This window comes from Artemia franciscana, chromosome 11 (genome assembly GCF_032884065.1).
Source record: "Artemia franciscana chromosome 11, ASM3288406v1, whole genome shotgun sequence".
Classification (NCBI taxonomy): Eukaryota; Metazoa; Arthropoda; class Branchiopoda; order Anostraca; family Artemiidae; genus Artemia; species Artemia franciscana.
In genome coordinates this window covers 27,013,357-27,030,645 of record NC_088873.1, presented here as the reverse complement: position 1 = coordinate 27,030,645, position 17,289 = coordinate 27,013,357, and the positions used below count along the sequence as shown (strand labels likewise).

Here is a 17,289-nt window from a genome sequence, read left to right as displayed (position 1 = left end):
ATTCAATTCTCTATCTGAATAAAACACTCAGTTCCTGCAGAAGATCCTTCCGAAAATTTAGAAAGTTCTGGAATTTCCAGATTCCTGAATTTGCAAAAAAAAACCTAAGTTCAATTTAGTTTTCAGCTCGCTCAGGGCTCAGGGTCGTCACACCAAAAACCTAGTAGCCTGACCTGAATCCCTTTGTCTTCCCAATTAGTTTGATATTTAGAATCTATTTTAGAGGAAGTACAGAATCCCACCGGTCATGAATTTTCTTGATTTCTATAAGGAATTTCTCAGGTAATGATTGTTATATCAATATTTCTGCACGAAAAGATTGTTACATTGGGATGCCACATTGGATTTTGATTGATTGGTATGGTTATTTTTTTTAGCTATCTCACTACATTCCCCTATTTCAAAATAAACAAATGAATATACAAATGAAAAATGGAAGCAAAAAAAAAAAAAAAAAGAGCTAAGAGCTCATATGACACTTGTGACAAGGTCGGAAGAGCCAAGAGCTCATATGGTATGAGCTCTAGCAAAATTCTAAGAATCAATAGATTGCTTTAAAACAAAAATCAGAGGCTTAATGCCGGTTGGGATTTAAAATAAGAGCTCTGAGTTACAAGGTCCTTCTAAATATCAAAATTCATTAAGGTCCCATGACCCACTCTCAAGTTAAAAATACCTCAATTTTTCTAATTTTTACTCTCCCTTCAGCCCCCCAGATGGTCGAATCGGGGAAAACGACTTTATCAAGTCAATTTGTGGAGCTCCCTGACACGCCTACCAATTTACATCGTCCTAGCACATCCAGAAGCACCAAACTCGCCAAAGCACTGAACCCCACCACCTAACTCCACCGAAGAGAGTAGATCCAGTCCGGTTACGTCAGTCACGTATCTACGACCTTAATAAGCATTTTCCAAGATTTCTGGTTTCCCCCTCCAGTTCCCCCAAAGGTCAACAGATCTGGTCAGGATTTGAAATAAGAGCTCTGAGAGATGAGTTCCTTCTAAATATCAAATTTCATTAAGATCCGGTCACACGTTCTAAAGTTAAAAATACCTCAATTTTTCTAACTTTTTCAAATTAACAACCCCCAGCTCCCCCAAAGAGAACGGATCCGTACCAATTATGTCAATCTCGTATCTATAGCTTGTGCTTATACTTCCCATCAAGTTTCATCCCGATATTCCCACTCCAAGCGTTTTCCAAGATTTCCGGTTTCCAAGATTTCTGTTTCCCCCCTCCAACCGTCTATGTCCACGGATCCAATTCGAATTGAAAATGGAGCATCTAAGAAATAATATTTTTGTATATATCAAGTTTCACTGAGATCCGATGACCCATTTGTAAGATACCTCGATTTCACGTTTTTCAAGAAATCTGGCTTCCCCCTCCAACTCCCTTCAATGTCACTGAATCTGGTCGGGATTTAAAATGAGAGCTTTAAAGTACAGGATCCTTCTAGATATAAAATTTCATTAAGATCTGATCACCCGCTCGTAAGTTACAAACACTTCATTTTTTTTAATTTTTCTAAATTACCCCCCCCCCCCCAACTCCACAAAAGAGAGCGGACCCGGCCCGGTTATGCCAGTCACCTATCTTGGACTTTTGCTTATTCTTTGCACCAAGTTTCATCCTGATCTCTCGGCTTTAAGCGTTTTCCAAGATTTTCGGTCCTCCCCCCTAATGACACTGGACCCGGTCGGGATAAAAAATAAGAGATCTAAGTTTCGATGTCCTTCTTAATATGAAATTTTCTTAAGATATGATCACTGTTTCGCAAGTTAAAAATACCTCATTTTTTCTAATTTTTAGAATTAACCTCTACCCCCCCCCCGACTCCCCCAAAGAGAGCAGATCCGTTTCGGTCATGTCAATCCCGTATCTAGGACTTGTGCTTATTTTTCCCACCAAGTTTCATCCCGATCCCTCCACTCTAAGCATTTTCCAAGAGTTTAGGTTTTGCCCCCCCCCAACACCCCCTTCACCGGATAAGGTTGAAATTTAATATGAGAGCTCTGAGACATGATACCCTTCCAAACATCAAATTTCATTAAGATCTGATCACTCCTTCCTAAGTTAAAAATACCTCATTTTTCTAGTTTTTCAGAATCAACCCTCCCCCCACTCCCCCAAAGAGAGCGGACCCGTCCCAGCTATATCAATCACGTATCTAGGACTTGTGTTTATTTTTCCCACCAAGTTTCATCCAGATCCCTCCACTCTAAGCGTTTTCCAAGATTTTAGGTTCCCCCCTCAATTCCCCCCAATGTCACCAGATCCAGTCGGAATTTAAAATAAGAGCTCTGAGACACGATATCCTTCCAAACTTCAAATTTCATTAAGATCCGATCACTCCTTCGTAAGTTAAAATACCTATTTTTTTCTGTTTTCTCTACTTAACCGGACCCCCCCCCCCCCTCAAATGGTCAAATGACTATTTCTAATTTAATGTGGTCCTGTCCCTGATATGCCTGCCAAGTTTCATCGTCCTAGCTTGCCTGGAAGTGCCTGAAGTAGCAAAACCGGGACCGACAGACAGACCGACAGAATTTGCGATCGCTATATGTCACTTGGTTAATACCAAGTGCCATAAAAAACAGAATGTATTTGAATTAAAATTGAGTAGCCTTGGACATCAAGCCGTGGCTAATTGTAGAAAAAGCCACAAGACAGATAGTCCAATTGAGTGAGAGGCAAATCTGGCATTAACCACCATATTAGTAGAATTGTATAAAAATGATATTAGTTCATTTGTTAATAGATAGGTCTGTCTATGATCCGTCCAGGCATCATTCCTAGGGCAGAAGAACTAAGGTCGATAGTCATAGAACCTATAGTTCTCCAAGTATTTGGTTAAGTGGCACGGGTAAACGGCGGTATACCTAACGTATACAATACTTGTTTGTTATGTTTTAGCAAGGATCGCCCACCTAGAGTCTCAGGCAGGTTGACCACGAATTTAAAATTGACATAAGACCACTGAAAAAAATTGCCATAGGCAAACAAGGCACGGCGATCTATGGTTTTACACAGGTTGAACCAAGAATTTAGAATTGACACAAGACCGTTCATTTGCGTTGAATGACGGGCATCAATCAAGTGCCAGTAACGCACCACACTGGAGCAAGTTTTCTACCAAGACATGTAATCTTGAGTACCTTGAGATATAAACAGACTATTGAATCCTAAATATGTTTCTAGGCCTAGTACCCTTCACAGAGAGGTATGCAGCCAGGAACACAAGATTTTTTTTTATCTTCAAAAAGACTTTGGAGATTCGTTTCATATTGCGGTAATTCAATATGAATCATCACTAAGTCAAGCGACATACGATTTTTATCTGTATCCTCAAAAAGATGACAGAGCTTCATTTAAGTTGGTGGTAATTCAAAATTGAATCATCATCAATTCAAGTGAGATTGAAGACATAATGTCGTTTGACTTAGATTTGGTTCATTTAGAAGTACCACCATATTAAACAAAATTCTAAAATCTTTTTGAAGATAGAAAAAATTACGTGTTCCTGACTAGAGACAGGCGAATAGGCCTACAGCAACTTCAGCTTGAAATCAATGCATCCTAAGATATAACAGCCAATTGTTCAATATACCAATAACCTGCTCTGTAACATTGGAATTCAAACACCAATAAGTTCACCTAAAGAGGCCTTTCCTGAATCAGAACATTCCAGAATACGTTTGACTAAACATTTCAAATTTTGAAATCAAGAGTAACCGCCATCTAAGCAATTAGGTTACTTCAGGTCATGAAAAAAAGACGACATGATAGACAACACCGAATCTATCTAATAACCATGAAAACCTGCAGAAGGTAATTTTTTGGCTAGCTGAAACAGTGAAAACAAGATTCTAAGGGACTTTCTCAGAAAACAGGGACTTTTTAGGAACCAACTATGTGGACCAATGTACTACCCTTGTTAATATTATTAACACTTCAGCAAAAACCTAGAAAAGAAGCTTGATAACTCGGGAAATTTTGCTGTATGAATGGAACTTTCCTGAATGGACCCAAAACTTCTAGTTTCAGAAACTTTACGAGCTTTATATTTCACAACAAGCTTCTTACTTGGAAAAAAGTTGCTGCTTTACATTTTTAAGGCAGGCTTTGTGAAATAAATCCAAGGACTGGACAACATTCTAAATGCATGAAGTCTTGTTCAGTATTTTTGATGCGCTACGTTGATCAATTTTAAGAATGGATCTAGCTTGCAAACTGATTAGATTGGGCCCTGAGTGTGAATTTAATTCATGTTTTGCTCCATCCTTACAACAAGCATAATTCTTGAACAAGGATGTTCCGTTTTCCTTCTATTTTATAGTTTTGGAAAATTTTACAAAATCAACGTTTTACCGTTATCAAATTACATACCCCTGATAACGATGCAAAAAAAAAAAAAAAAAAAAAAAAACTCCAGTTTTGGACGAATATCTTGTGCGTTACTGTTATTTGTATAATTACCTCGAAATGTATGTGTATTAAGCATAGAAAACATATATAAATATACTGAAAACAAATGCATTTTGGTAATGTCTTATCAGGGTTGTTCAGACAAGAATGAAGCTCATTGGTCGTAATAGTGACACTTCTTTACTTGCTACGGACCAATAACTTATTGCGGGATAAAAAATGACCGGGTACCAAACGAGTCTAAAGTCAGAGTAACAGCTTGCTAATTCGGGTACCATAAGAAAACGAAAAAAAGCGCATCTTTCTTTTTGCAATGTAGCAGTGTGATCATTGCTAATTTCATGCACTAAATACATATAAAGTCAGCATAGTAGTTTACTAATTCTAGCATCTTACGAAAACAATATTATAAAAATCAGAATATAATACAGTGGTTCGTTTATTGCTACTTTTGGAACTCGACTCAAAGCAGGCTGCTAAGTCAGGAGCAAAAGGTAAAAAAAAAATTAAACAAATGATGCGATTGTATCTCCCTGCATATAAGGTAGTGGCTTAAATACTTCATTATTCTGGACCTAAAGGCATCCGAAATAGAGAAAGGTAGGATACCGTAAGGAAAAACCTGAGATGAATGTAGATTTCGTGGTAGTATTTTCCTGCATAATAGGTAGTCATTAGATTATTGACTGTATATAGGTAGTCGCTGGATAATTTTGTAAGCTAGTATCAAGTCAGACAATATTTGATTTTCACCTTTTCCTAAAATAAAGTTTTACTTTCTGTTATCAATTTGTTTAGTCTCAATTCCAACTACTAATATTCTGATCTTCTCCAACTACTACTATTAAAGTTAAAAGAGGCGTAAAACAAGGTGGCGTTTTGTCACCTACACTTTTTAAAATTTGTATTTCTGCCGTGCTTGCAAAAATATCCTCTACGTATTTATCTCATTTTCATATGTTTTTTATCTGGCTTATGCTGATGATTTGCTCATGAGTAGTCGGACTAGGGCTAGTCTCTCCAAAATGGTATCTTCTGTTTCTAATTCTTTTTCTGGGATTGGCCTTTTGTTGAATAAAGAGAAATGTGAGTTTTTATCTTTCGCTTCAACTTCTTCATCTCCTCTTAATTGCGACACTTTCTCTATTCCGTCTGTCGATTCTTTGCAGTGGTTGGGCATAAGCCTCACTAATAATCTTTCTGGTTTTCGTCAGCGCACTGTTTACGACATTTCTAAAAGCATACGATTTGGATATGGGAAAATTGTTCCCAACCGAGGGGAATATACTAGACGGGTACTGGAAAAACTCTACTCTACATATTGCAATCAATCAGTCCTTTATACGGCAGGAATTTACCACATCCTGAGAAAAATTGATTTAAAAAGAATCCGGAGTAGTTATTTCAGGTACTGTGAGTTTCTCCTTTTCATTCCTCCTTGGACACATAACCGGATTCTAATTGGTAAATATGGTGTACCTGATATAACATTAAAGTTGGGTAAACTACACAAGAAGCTCTCAGGTACTGCACTTAATGGGCTTTCTCAGCATAATCATCTTGAAAAATTTTTTCTATAATTATGGTTCGTTGGTTGACTTTTTTTTTCTTCGTTTTTTTGTGAATTTTATTTCTTGTTTGTATTTAATGTTGTTCTTTTTTTTATTTCTCTATAGTTCGTTTTTTGAGTGTGTAGGTGTTTATTTAATTTTTTGCTTTTATTTAATGTAAAAAAATTTCTACAGTCATTATTTTTCGTTTTTTGTATGTTTTGCATTTTTTGTATGTATTTCATTGTTTTTACTCCAAATTTTAATACTTTCATAGTGTTATTGTGGGAAGAAATAATTTTTTATTATTATTATTTTAATTCAAGCAACTTAAAAAAATCATATTATAGCATCATTAAGTCTTAGAGGACATAGAAGTTCATATATAAATTTTTTACGCCGGCATTTAGTGTTTCTTATCTGATCCAATCTTGCAGCTTATCATTTTAAATAGCTGAAGGAAAATGAAAAACTAAAAATTTGTTCCTGAAGTTTAAGCGTCAGCTTCCTTTCTTGTACCTGCAAAATCGAAATAAAGACAAATTCCCTGAAGTTGACAAATTACTATAACGGGTGTGCATACTATAATAGCCATTGATAAGATACTTTCAGGTCCGTCTTCTTCTATATTTACATCAAGGAAACTTGAAATGACCCGAATTTCCCCCTTCTCCATTGACTAAGCAATATTTTTTTTCGTTTCTATTTTCGCTGTTCATTTCTGTGCGGTTAATTTGCGATTTTTGCACTTTTTCTGCCCACTATTTGCTCAATTAGCAGGACCAACCACTGCATCAATAAAGTTTGAGTCAAACTTTATATTAATCCAACAGCTGTTGTACACAAAGGGAGACGTCATTTATTTAATTCTTTAATTTTCCTAGTGTATCGGAATTAGCAAGTTACTATTCCCACATTATATTCGTTTGGGTCCCGATTTCAGATATGAAACTTCACATGGTACTAAAAAGCCAGTAGTATTACTTGTACATCGCAGCGTGACTCGTTGACCGACCTACTGCCCAACCCGCAAAAAGGCAAGGTTTGCCACAATTTACATTGCAAGGAAAACGTAAAGTGTTGTAGTAGTCTCTAGCTTCGTCAAAAAAAGTTTTATGGCAGCAGCAACAATTTGGTTATTACTTCTTCATTATCGATTAAATGTTGTAGTTGTTGACCCCTCAAGACTTTTCAAACAGTATGTCCTAAGAAGAATCAAGAAAAGAAAAAAAATGTTTGTTTCTTTTAGGATGCCTTTTCATACAAGCTAGTGCGGCAGTATTTAGTTCCGAAACATGAAATCTAACCTAATCTGAGTGAATCGCGTGAAAATTTCCGAACTATCTATCAGGAACTGATATTCTGCCTTCAAATTCGACTGTTTCATCAGTTTTGCGATATCTTTAAAAGCGCAGGATTTCACCAAGCTTGTGTTCATTTTCGGGACAAACACGGTAAAATACTTAATGAAAGTCCATTGCCCTGTCATTCTAGTGGCAGTAAGAGCGACCAACAACCAAGGGGTTGGTACGTGTTTGATAAAACTCAACTTAGGAACGCCAGTTTTCTCTTGGATTTTTCTTTCGCCTTCAATCCGGAAAGGCCAGCCATAAAAAAAAGTAATAGCCTTTTATGATCAAATCTGAGTAAAATTTCCCAAATTCACTAAGAGGGCACAAGGATAAAAAAAAGAAAAAAAAAGAAAGGAAGACACAGCGTTGCTCTCGGTTTCTCATCTTGAAAGGTAGAGGGGCTATAAACCTGTAATGAAGGATTTTCAGATGTGGTGACTTCAGTGGTGTACTGTTCGATGTGACGCCATTTTCGAAGGGTTTCAGGATTATCTTTTTTTTCAAAATTCCGAAATAAAAAATTTGAGATTACAAATTACTGTTGAGTTAAGAGTTAATAACGGTCCTCTCTCCTGGATTTCTTTTAGTTGAGTATTTTGCAGCATTATTTTTTTCTTAAACCATTTTTTTCGGTTACTATGGGCCGAGAATTGTTCTTCACTAGGTTTCTGCTACCGCTGCAACAATTATATAAGGATTAAGTACACAAGAGTCCGATATCAGTGGCTACTTTGGGTAAGTTGTTAGTCCATTAAGAGAAAGCTGAGAAAAAATATTGAGCCTCCGGTAATATATATCTAAAACAACAAAACAAAAATGGCCAGCAGGTTAAGTAACTCCGGAGGCATATGGCGTCAAACCTTTTCGCTTTTCGTCCATCATTATCAAAAAGACGTTGTAGCCTTGAAATTAATACGCAGTCTTAAGGACGCTAATGGTCACTAATACACTTAAAAGACTTCTTGGCTGAAGTATTGACATGGCTCAATCTCGCAAAAAGAGAATTTAAGGGACTTGAGGGCTGTTTTAGCGATTTTCCAGGACCTTCTCCAGTTTTAGAGACCTGGTGACAACCCCACAATAAGCATATGGAATCAAGTGCTTTTGTCAATTATGTCACATTTACATTAATATGAGACAAGGGTAGCATACCCTTAAAAAGACCTATGTAAAGATGGTCTACCCAGCCTTATAGATTAACTCATTCCGGATATTATTTCGGAAAATTCTGAGAATTATATCCTTTTCATTAGAGGATTGCCTCTAATGAAAAGGTTTTCAAACATGGCGATTTCAGTGGTGTAATTTTCGATGTAAGGCTATTTTCGAAAGATTTCAGGTGATTTTTTTTCTCGAAATAAAAAAAAAAAAAAAATCCGAGGCTAGAAAGTAACGTCGAGTAAAAAGTGAATAACAATTATCATTCCTGAATTTATTTTAGTTCAGTATCTTTCGGCATTCCTTTTTTAAAACCGTTTTTTAATTTTTCGGTTACTATGGCACGGGATTGTTCTTTCCTGGGTTGCAGCTACCACTGCAACAATGACATAAGGATTAGATACGTAAAGGTGTAACATCGATGGCTACTTCGGTGAAGTAGCCATCTGAGGAAAAATATCAATCTGAGGAAAAATATCAAACTCCGGTAATACATATAAAAAAAAAGAACACGAAAAAAGAGCTGCAGCTTAAGTGAATACAGAGGCAAAGGACATCAAATCTTTTCATTTATCATTATCAATAATACTTGGACGTTGTAGTCTTAAATTATCCTGCAGTCATCAGGACACTAATGGTCACTAACAGTCTAAAAAGGCTTCTTGACTGAAGTACTGACATGACTCAATCTTGCAAAAAGAAGCTTTTAGGGACTTGAGAGCTGTTTAAGGTGCTTTCAGGGACCTTTTGCAATTTTAAGAACTTTTAGAGATTTTAGCGACCTTGTGGCAGCCCTGTATTTAGCATGGCAAGAGCAAATACAAACCTGAAGTTTCCTCGCTCTGCTAGATTTTACCAGCTGTTCGTCCAATTGTCGTTGGTAAATTTTAGCGCGCAGAGTTTTCATGGCAGTTTCTTTATTCTGTAATTGAGATCGTTGAGACTGGCATTCAACAGCAATCCCTATAATAGTAAAACTTGAGCAAAACCCACCGAGTTTCGACACAATGAGATCCTCCAAAGAACGTCTCGGCAAAATTTAGGTAACAAAAGTTAAATGCATAAAAATCTCTACGAATGGTTGGAGTTATACACATTTACTTATAAACTCTTAGGGGAAGCTGTAGTTAGATGGCGTAACCCAAGGGTTCTCAAGCCATTCATATCGCATATGATCATCCACCTTTTCCGTTTCATCGATATAGCTTGCCATATCATTTTCTTAGAAACTGATTATACTTTCGGTATCTGTTTTTGGCTTGGGGCTATATACTTCAGTCGATTCTACGAATAATTGCGTTCAATCTCTTATCAGTCTAAGTGCTGAAAACGCTAGAAACAGTAAAACTATTATTATTTCTATCCTCAATACACGGTTCACTCGCTAAAAAAGTTTTCTAGAGTTCTAGGCTGTTTTTTCTTCGACATGATAAAAGCCTAATTTTGTTTAAAGCTTTACACTTTCCAAACCCTTCTAGAATTCCAAATAACCCTATCGCATCTCTTGCCTTGTTATTCCCCTGCAACTTCCCCTATCCTACAAATTATCTAGTTCTTTCTCTAATCGACTCAATTTCTTGTCCACTACACGAGAATAAAGAGCTATTAAAGATTAGACAATTAAAACCGCAGGCTTATATATTCCCAATTAGGAAGATTAGACAATTGCATTTTCATGTTAATTGTTTAGTGTTTACAAACATTTAGGAGTGATTGGCTAAAGCTAAGTTAGTTCTTTTATTTTACAGAAAACCTTGTTTACAAGTACTTTACATTTGATACGGAATTGTAACAATGTAAAAATGAAATATTTACATAAACGAACAAATTTTACCAACTGTTTTTGTTATTTTTTGAAAAGTTGATATTACTGAATTCGTATAACTTATATATTATCAGGACACTCGGAACATTTTAGTTGAAGCTTACGTTTATGCTAACTTCTTTTCGAATACGCTAAGTTAAAAGCCAATTCTATCGAACGGCAAAACTCAGGACCTTTGTAATCTGGCTTCTGAATGGTTTGGCATATCACATTTTTTTAAATCCGAACTACCCGGCAAAAAATATAAGTCTGGGAGCCCAAGACTAAATTAAAAATAAACAATCTAAAGACACCTAAAATACACAGTGCCTGCCTTCTAAGCTAAGCAGGCTCCATCGACTAGCCTAATAAGTTTTCCAGTCTTTTGTTTGGTTCTCGACATAGATAGAGCATTTTGATTAAAAAAAAATAATTATCTTCTGTCACAAACAGAGTGGAGCTTTTGGCATAAAAATTTATTTTTCGTGACTTGAAGGGATCAGTAACTTTCGTTAAAAAACAAATACAAATACAGTATAGAAAACAAGCCATCTTTCAGTTTTATTACAGTATCCTATAACATTTAGGATTCGAAACACAATACTTTTCGAATTAGCAGAGCCGATACGGTGCAGCCCTCATCCTCACAAGATTCTCCGTTCTAAAAGCAGTCACAATTTGAATGTGCTTCCACCCAGCCCATTCGAAAAAAGCCCCAAATTAGGGTAGCCTATGCGTCCTCTGGCTGAAAGACACAGGTCACCACAGTTACCTCACCAGAAAGAAATATGGCGAGATTTTTTGACATTTTCATTTTTTCACTTTGATTTTTCACATGTAATGCCTTAAAATGTTCTCTAAAATTTTCGAACCTAAATAATTCAAACAAGCGCGAGGAAATGCTTTTTTTCATACTTATTTTGACAGCCTTACCTGTGGGAAGATGGACGATTCGAACGGCACTATCTGTTGTATTTACATGTTGTCCACCTGCTCCACTAGCCCTTTTTGTTTCTATCTTCAAATCTTTAGGATGTATTTCAACAACAAGTTCTGTAGGCTGGGGCAGCACAATAGTCGCAGCTGTACTGGTATGAACACGACCTTTGCTCTCTGTTTTCGGAACTCTTTGTACCCGGTGAATCCCACCCTCATAGCGGAGGTACTTGAAGACACTGGTACCCGTTATAGACGCAGATGCTTTCCTAATGCCTCCTGTAAAATAACAAATAGTTAGTTCCTCACCTACATATAGAAGGGAATTCCACCTAGAATTTGGGAAATTATGGGAAAGAAAATATATTAACTAAAAATGGCAATCCGGATATTTGGACCAGAATCACCAGTTTTGTGAAGCATCCAAAATTAGTCCTTAATCAAAAAATAATTTCTCAATTAACTAAAATTGAAACACCTACTTTTGGAATACTGTCTATACAAGAGAAAACCACAATGTATAACACCACTGGGCCCACACTACTAATGAAGAGAGTACTCTTTTAATAAGAAAAAACATCAAATTTGTGAATCACTTCATACAAATCTGATTTGATTCTCAGAATCTGCACTAAAAAAATATATTTTTTCTCCCACCTCAGATTGCTCCTCAATGGATTTTTCTTTTCACCATGGTCAGCGCTCCATATATCAAGAGGAATCCTTTCCCCTTAGCATGATTTTAGCAGCTTGATAGCTTCGGTCTATCAAGTCTCGGCAATTGTTCCCCAAAATGCCTTGCTTTATGGGCCGATATAGAGCAGGACAGCCAGTAGCTGAGCAGTGTTAAAATTAGCGGTAATAGGAGCTTAGTTGAGCCTACTACTCTCAGGAGTACCACAAGAAGGCTGTCACCGCTACCTCAGGTGGGATATAGGTAGAACGACTAAAATGGCCAAAGAATGAATTAGACTTAAGGATTTCTAGTTCAGTATTGAACTAGATTTTAGGGTGTCAACATCTAAAATAAAAGGATTATTTTTAACTTTTACATTCTTTCATTTCTCAATATTGTGTTTTGTTAATTACAAAAGACACTAGATACAGCAATTTCCTTTAAAATGAGCCCTTAAGCAGCTCTCTATGATGTTCCAGAGCACTTCTAACAATTAAGAAGAAAAAAAGAGAGGAAACATCAGTGCTTCCCATGCAAAAGTGAAAGAGATTTCCTTTGTTGTTCAAGCTAAACGACTCTATGAGTTTTCTTAGTAGTTAGTTAGTAGGGTTTTCGGCCATGGCGATTCCAATGATGCACTTTTTGTTTCGATCCGATTTGTTTTCAAAATAATTAATTTTGGGTTACTCTTGGCCGAGGTTCGCCCTTTACTAGGTGCAGCAACCACTGCAACCCTGACGACTACAAAATTCTGCAGTTTGTACTTATTTCGTTTTTGCAACAAGCCATTCCGACGTTTAGACTTTGCCCATTTCGGCACCGAATCAGGACTTATCTCGTGTTTGCACTTCAATACCACAAGTTACCTTTTCTCCCTTCAATCACTAAAATTAAATATGTAACTACTCTATAAGGTAATGAAAGTGTTAATGTTAACTATTCCACAGCACTTCTGGTGTCACTACTAATTGCACTTTGCGCATTGATATCTCCCCCTTTTTCTAAATCCTTCTTCACTCAATTCAATCTATAATCGTCCGATTTTTGTAACTTTGGAGATGAAGCCTCAAATAATGCTTCGGTTTCTTCGAAATGTTTTTCGACATCTTTCCTGGGATCTACACTTTGATTTTGCATCTGAGGCTCTTGCTGGGTTGATAAAAAACGAGTATTCTGGCGACTTTGTCCTGTACCAAATCCTAGGATTCTTTGTGTATTTTTATTGCAGTGCTGTTTTTTTGCAGAAGATGTTTCGATGACTTAGCTCTGATATTTCTTTCGGTTTCTCTTTCGTTTAGCTAGACTCTCTTGACGCTATTATGTTCAGAAACGTTTTCACAAATTACAAACTTTAAATATTAAGCCACCAGTTAAAACAGCAAATCGCATTTGTTTTCAAAACAAAGTTTTACCATTAAGTTTTGGCCGGAATAAGCCAGGACATACACGCCAGAATAGCAAAATATGACTAGTAAAGAACGAACTCCGTTGTCATCGCTACCCAAGGCACCCTTTAAAGTATTTTACTATAACGCCATTTATGGTTGTAACCAATGATTATGGCATCATTATTCAACTTGTATACGAAGATTCATTTTGTCGCAATAAGTAATTTCATTTTAGATATTGTTTTTCGTTAATTTCATAAGGCAGTAGATGTAATAAATTCTTTTAATATGAGCCCTTGTGCAACTCTATATGATGTTCCACTGCCCCACTAGCAGCGGACAAAAAAAAACGAAGAAAAGAGGACAAATCAGTACTTCCCGTGCAAAAAAAGTAATTTTCCTTGTTTTTTATGCCAGGGACTGCAAATTTCATTTGTAGGGGATTTCGATCTGAAATCCCCTACAAATCCCCTACGAAATCCTTTTCAATTCGATCCGATTTGGTTTCAAAATAATCAATTTTGGGTTGCTATTGGCCAAGGTTCGTCCCTTACTAGGTTGCAGCTACCACTGCCTCCATAATAATAGCTGATCCATTATTATACTTTAGTAGCAGTGAAAGTACACGAATATCCTTGCGAGCGAAATCTAATTTGCTAGCTTTTCTAAAGTAGCAAAATCTCACAAGGGTACACTTAACCAATTACCCTTAGAAAATCACCTTGTGAAAGCAAGAATGTCGTAACCGCACTTTTTAAAATTCCGAGAAAAACGCAATTGAAAAATTGATTGTTGCGTAGCTGAACGCACGATAGATAGAAAACGAACAAAACGTCGGTTTAGAGCCGCTATTAAGAGAGACCTGTTGGTGGAATTTTGGCTCTGTTGGATGACGTCTACTAGGTTAAAAGGTCAAAGGAAAAGCGGATACGACATTTTTGCCTGAAAGTAGTACAAACATCTTTTTCATCGTAAAGAAGACCGATCAATTCTACCTAGTCCTAAAAACTTGATATTTTCATCCGGAGAGCTTAGGAATTTTTTACGCTGATTTATCGGTTGTTTGCAAGATTTGTGTGCTCAATCTTAAAAGAAGAAAAAATGGCGAAAGAAACGGTTTCAGACGTTTCTGAAACCGAAACAGACGCTGATTTTTGACAATCTGTGAAAAAGATTTCTAATTAATATTTTGTGATGGTTGCGTAACACGAGTAGGTATTACTACTTAAAAATCAATGGCAACTTTCCTAAGCGGAAAACCAATGTCAGTGTTAAAATCACCCAGAAAAAAATATCTCAGCAAAACTTCCATAGCAGAACCAGAAGGTGGGCAGTAAAGCTCCTCCACAAGAACCTATGAATCGCAGGCCAAGTTTATTTCAAGTAACAGCGATACAAACCCACCTTCAACATTTAGAGATAAGTCAAAATTTCGAAATGAATACAAGGAATCTCTTGTATAAATTACAAAACCTCCTCTTTTTTGTATTATGGTGTAAAAATTCAGAAAGATAATCATTTTTTAGATAGATAAAATAGATCATTTTGACAAAAAAAGGATGAAATGGAAGGACTTATCATAAAGTTACAGCAAGAAAATAAACTTTTGAAAGAAGAAAAATGCTACACCTGAATGGTGGATTAAACTTTTAATTACCAAGTGTGAGCATGGACATCCACATAAGAAAACATAATATAATAAATGGGCTACATAGATTACTTGCTAGCGACGATCAGAAAGATTCAGTCCGAACACTATCTGAGGGACAACTTGTGATTCATCTATATTGAAAAATGACATATAAATTAATATTTATTTTTGAATCCTGGGCTAGCTGCAAGTTTCGTATTACTGTTGTGTTATTGTATCTTTGTCGTTGTGTTTATTTTTGTACAGTAGTGTTATTTTATCTTTTTATTGGCCTAGTTTTTCGAACTCGTCTCTCTACGGGCCTAGTCAAATATATACATGTATATCTGAATAATAAAATGATTGAGCTTAAAACTTGAATCGGTGATAAGCTCAACGAAATCAAAGGGCGGCAAAACTCGCACTAAAACTATATTTGTAGGCATTTTCCAAGCCTAACTATCGTCATGATATCTTCTGCAACCGGAAGAAGCTTATTAAACAAAAACCAACTAGCAGGAAATTAACGTAGCCGCTAATGTGCCATTTGAGGGTGTAAGAGCTCCTAAGTATAGGATATCAAACAGTTCGTGGTAACGAACTGTAGTAAGGAGCGACCCGGCTCAATAGTAACCAAAACTCTAAAAAATGGAATTTTGATACCAATAGCTACATAAAAAGAATCGCATTTTAATGCTGATTTCAAATATATAAGTTTCATCAAGTTTAGTCTTACCCATCAAAAGTTACGAGCCTGAGAAAATTTGCCTTATTTTAGAAAATAGGGGGAAACACCCCCTAAAAGTCATAGAATCTTAACGAAAATCACACCATCAGATTCAGCGTATCAGGGAACTCTACTGTAGAAGTTTCAAGCTCCTATCTACAAAAATGTGGAATTTTGTATATTTTGCCAAAAGGCAGATCACGGATGCGTGTTTATTTGTTTGTTTTTTTTCCCAGGGGTGATCGTATGGACCAAGTTGTCCTAGAATGTTGCGAGAGGGCTCATTCTAATGGAAATGAAAAGTTCTAGTGCCCTTTTTAAGTGACTAAAAAATTGGAGGGCACCTAGGCCCCCTTCCACGCTAATTATTTTCCCAAAGTCAATGGATCAAAATTCTGAGATAGCCATTTTATTCAGCGTAGTCGATAAACCTTATAACTATGTCTTTGGGGACGACTTACTCCCCCACAATCCCCGTGGGAGGGGCTACAAGTTACAAACTTTGACCAGTGCTTACATATAGTAATGGTTACTGGGGAGTGTACAGGCGTTTTCAGGAGGATTTTTTGGTTGGGGGAGGGGTTGAGAAGAGGAGGATATGCTGGGGGAGCTTTCCATCGAGGAATTTGTCATGGGGGAAGAAAATTTCCATGAAGGGAGCGCAGGATTTACTAGTATTACTTAAAAAAAAACAATGAAAAAATAAATATGAAAAAGTTTTTTTCAGCTGGAAGTAAGGAGCAGCATTAAAACTTAAAACGAACAGAAATTATTACCCATATGAGGGGCTCACCTCCTCCTAATACCTCGATCTTTACGCTAAAGTATTTTTAGCAATGTCAACTATTTATTCTACGGCTTTTGTAATTCAGGAATCATTCTTAATGAATTGGGACAAATCTTTTTGGAATTAAAATTGGGACAATTATATCTTTTAATAATAAAAAGAGTCGTAAAAAATTAAAAGTTCTAGTTGCCTTTTTAATTAGCCAAAAAATTAGAGGGCAACTAGGGTTCTTCCCTTGCTCTTTTTTTTATCAAAATCATTCGATCAAAATTATGAGAAAGCCATTTAGCCAAAAAAAAAAATATGCAAATTTCGTTTTAATTATTCCTCTGCGGAGAGCCAAAATCAAAACATGCATTGATTCAAAAACGTTCAGAAATTAAATAAAAAAAAAACAAGTTTTTTCAACTGAAAGTAAGGAGCGACATTAAAACTTAAAACGAACAGAAATTACTTCGTATACGAAAGGGGCTGCTTCCTCATCAACGCCCCGCTCTTTACGCTAAAGTTTGCTACTGTTTTAAAAAGAAGAGTTGAGAGTAAGAGTCAAACTTTAGCGTAAAGAGCGGGGCGTTCATGAGGAAGCAGCCCCTTTCATATACGAAGTAATTTCTGTTCGTTTTAAGTTTTAATGTCGCTCCTTACTTTCAGTTGAAAAAACTTGTTTTTTTGTATATTTGATCAAACTTGAATAAATGACAAATTTGTGCAGTACTTCGCAGAGGCATCGAGCTGCAGCTTGAGACATAGAAAACTGAAAATGTTTATTGGATAGGTTTCCTGTTTTCGTTTTCATTTGTTTTTTCCTGTCCCATATTTTTCGCCCAGTGCTGAAGAAATGGGCTCAATT

The 17,289-nt window shown here is 36.4% G+C and overlaps 1 protein-coding gene across 5 annotated transcripts in view; it reads right to left on the bottom strand.

Moving 5' to 3' along the window:
• LOC136033040 (peptide chain release factor 1-like, mitochondrial) overlaps nucleotides 1–17,289 on the bottom strand; it is a 105,882-nt gene that overhangs the window by 62,564 nt on the left and 26,029 nt on the right. For all 5 annotated transcript variants that reach the window (XM_065713610.1, XM_065713606.1, XM_065713608.1 and 2 more), the window contains 2 exons: nucleotides 11,229–11,510; nucleotides 9,318–9,454 (listed from right to left, as the gene is read on the bottom strand). In XM_065713610.1, the coding sequence (XP_065569682.1) occupies nucleotides 9,318–9,454; nucleotides 11,229–11,510 (419 nt within the window). The remainder of the gene's footprint in view (nucleotides 1–9,317; nucleotides 9,455–11,228; nucleotides 11,511–17,289) is intronic.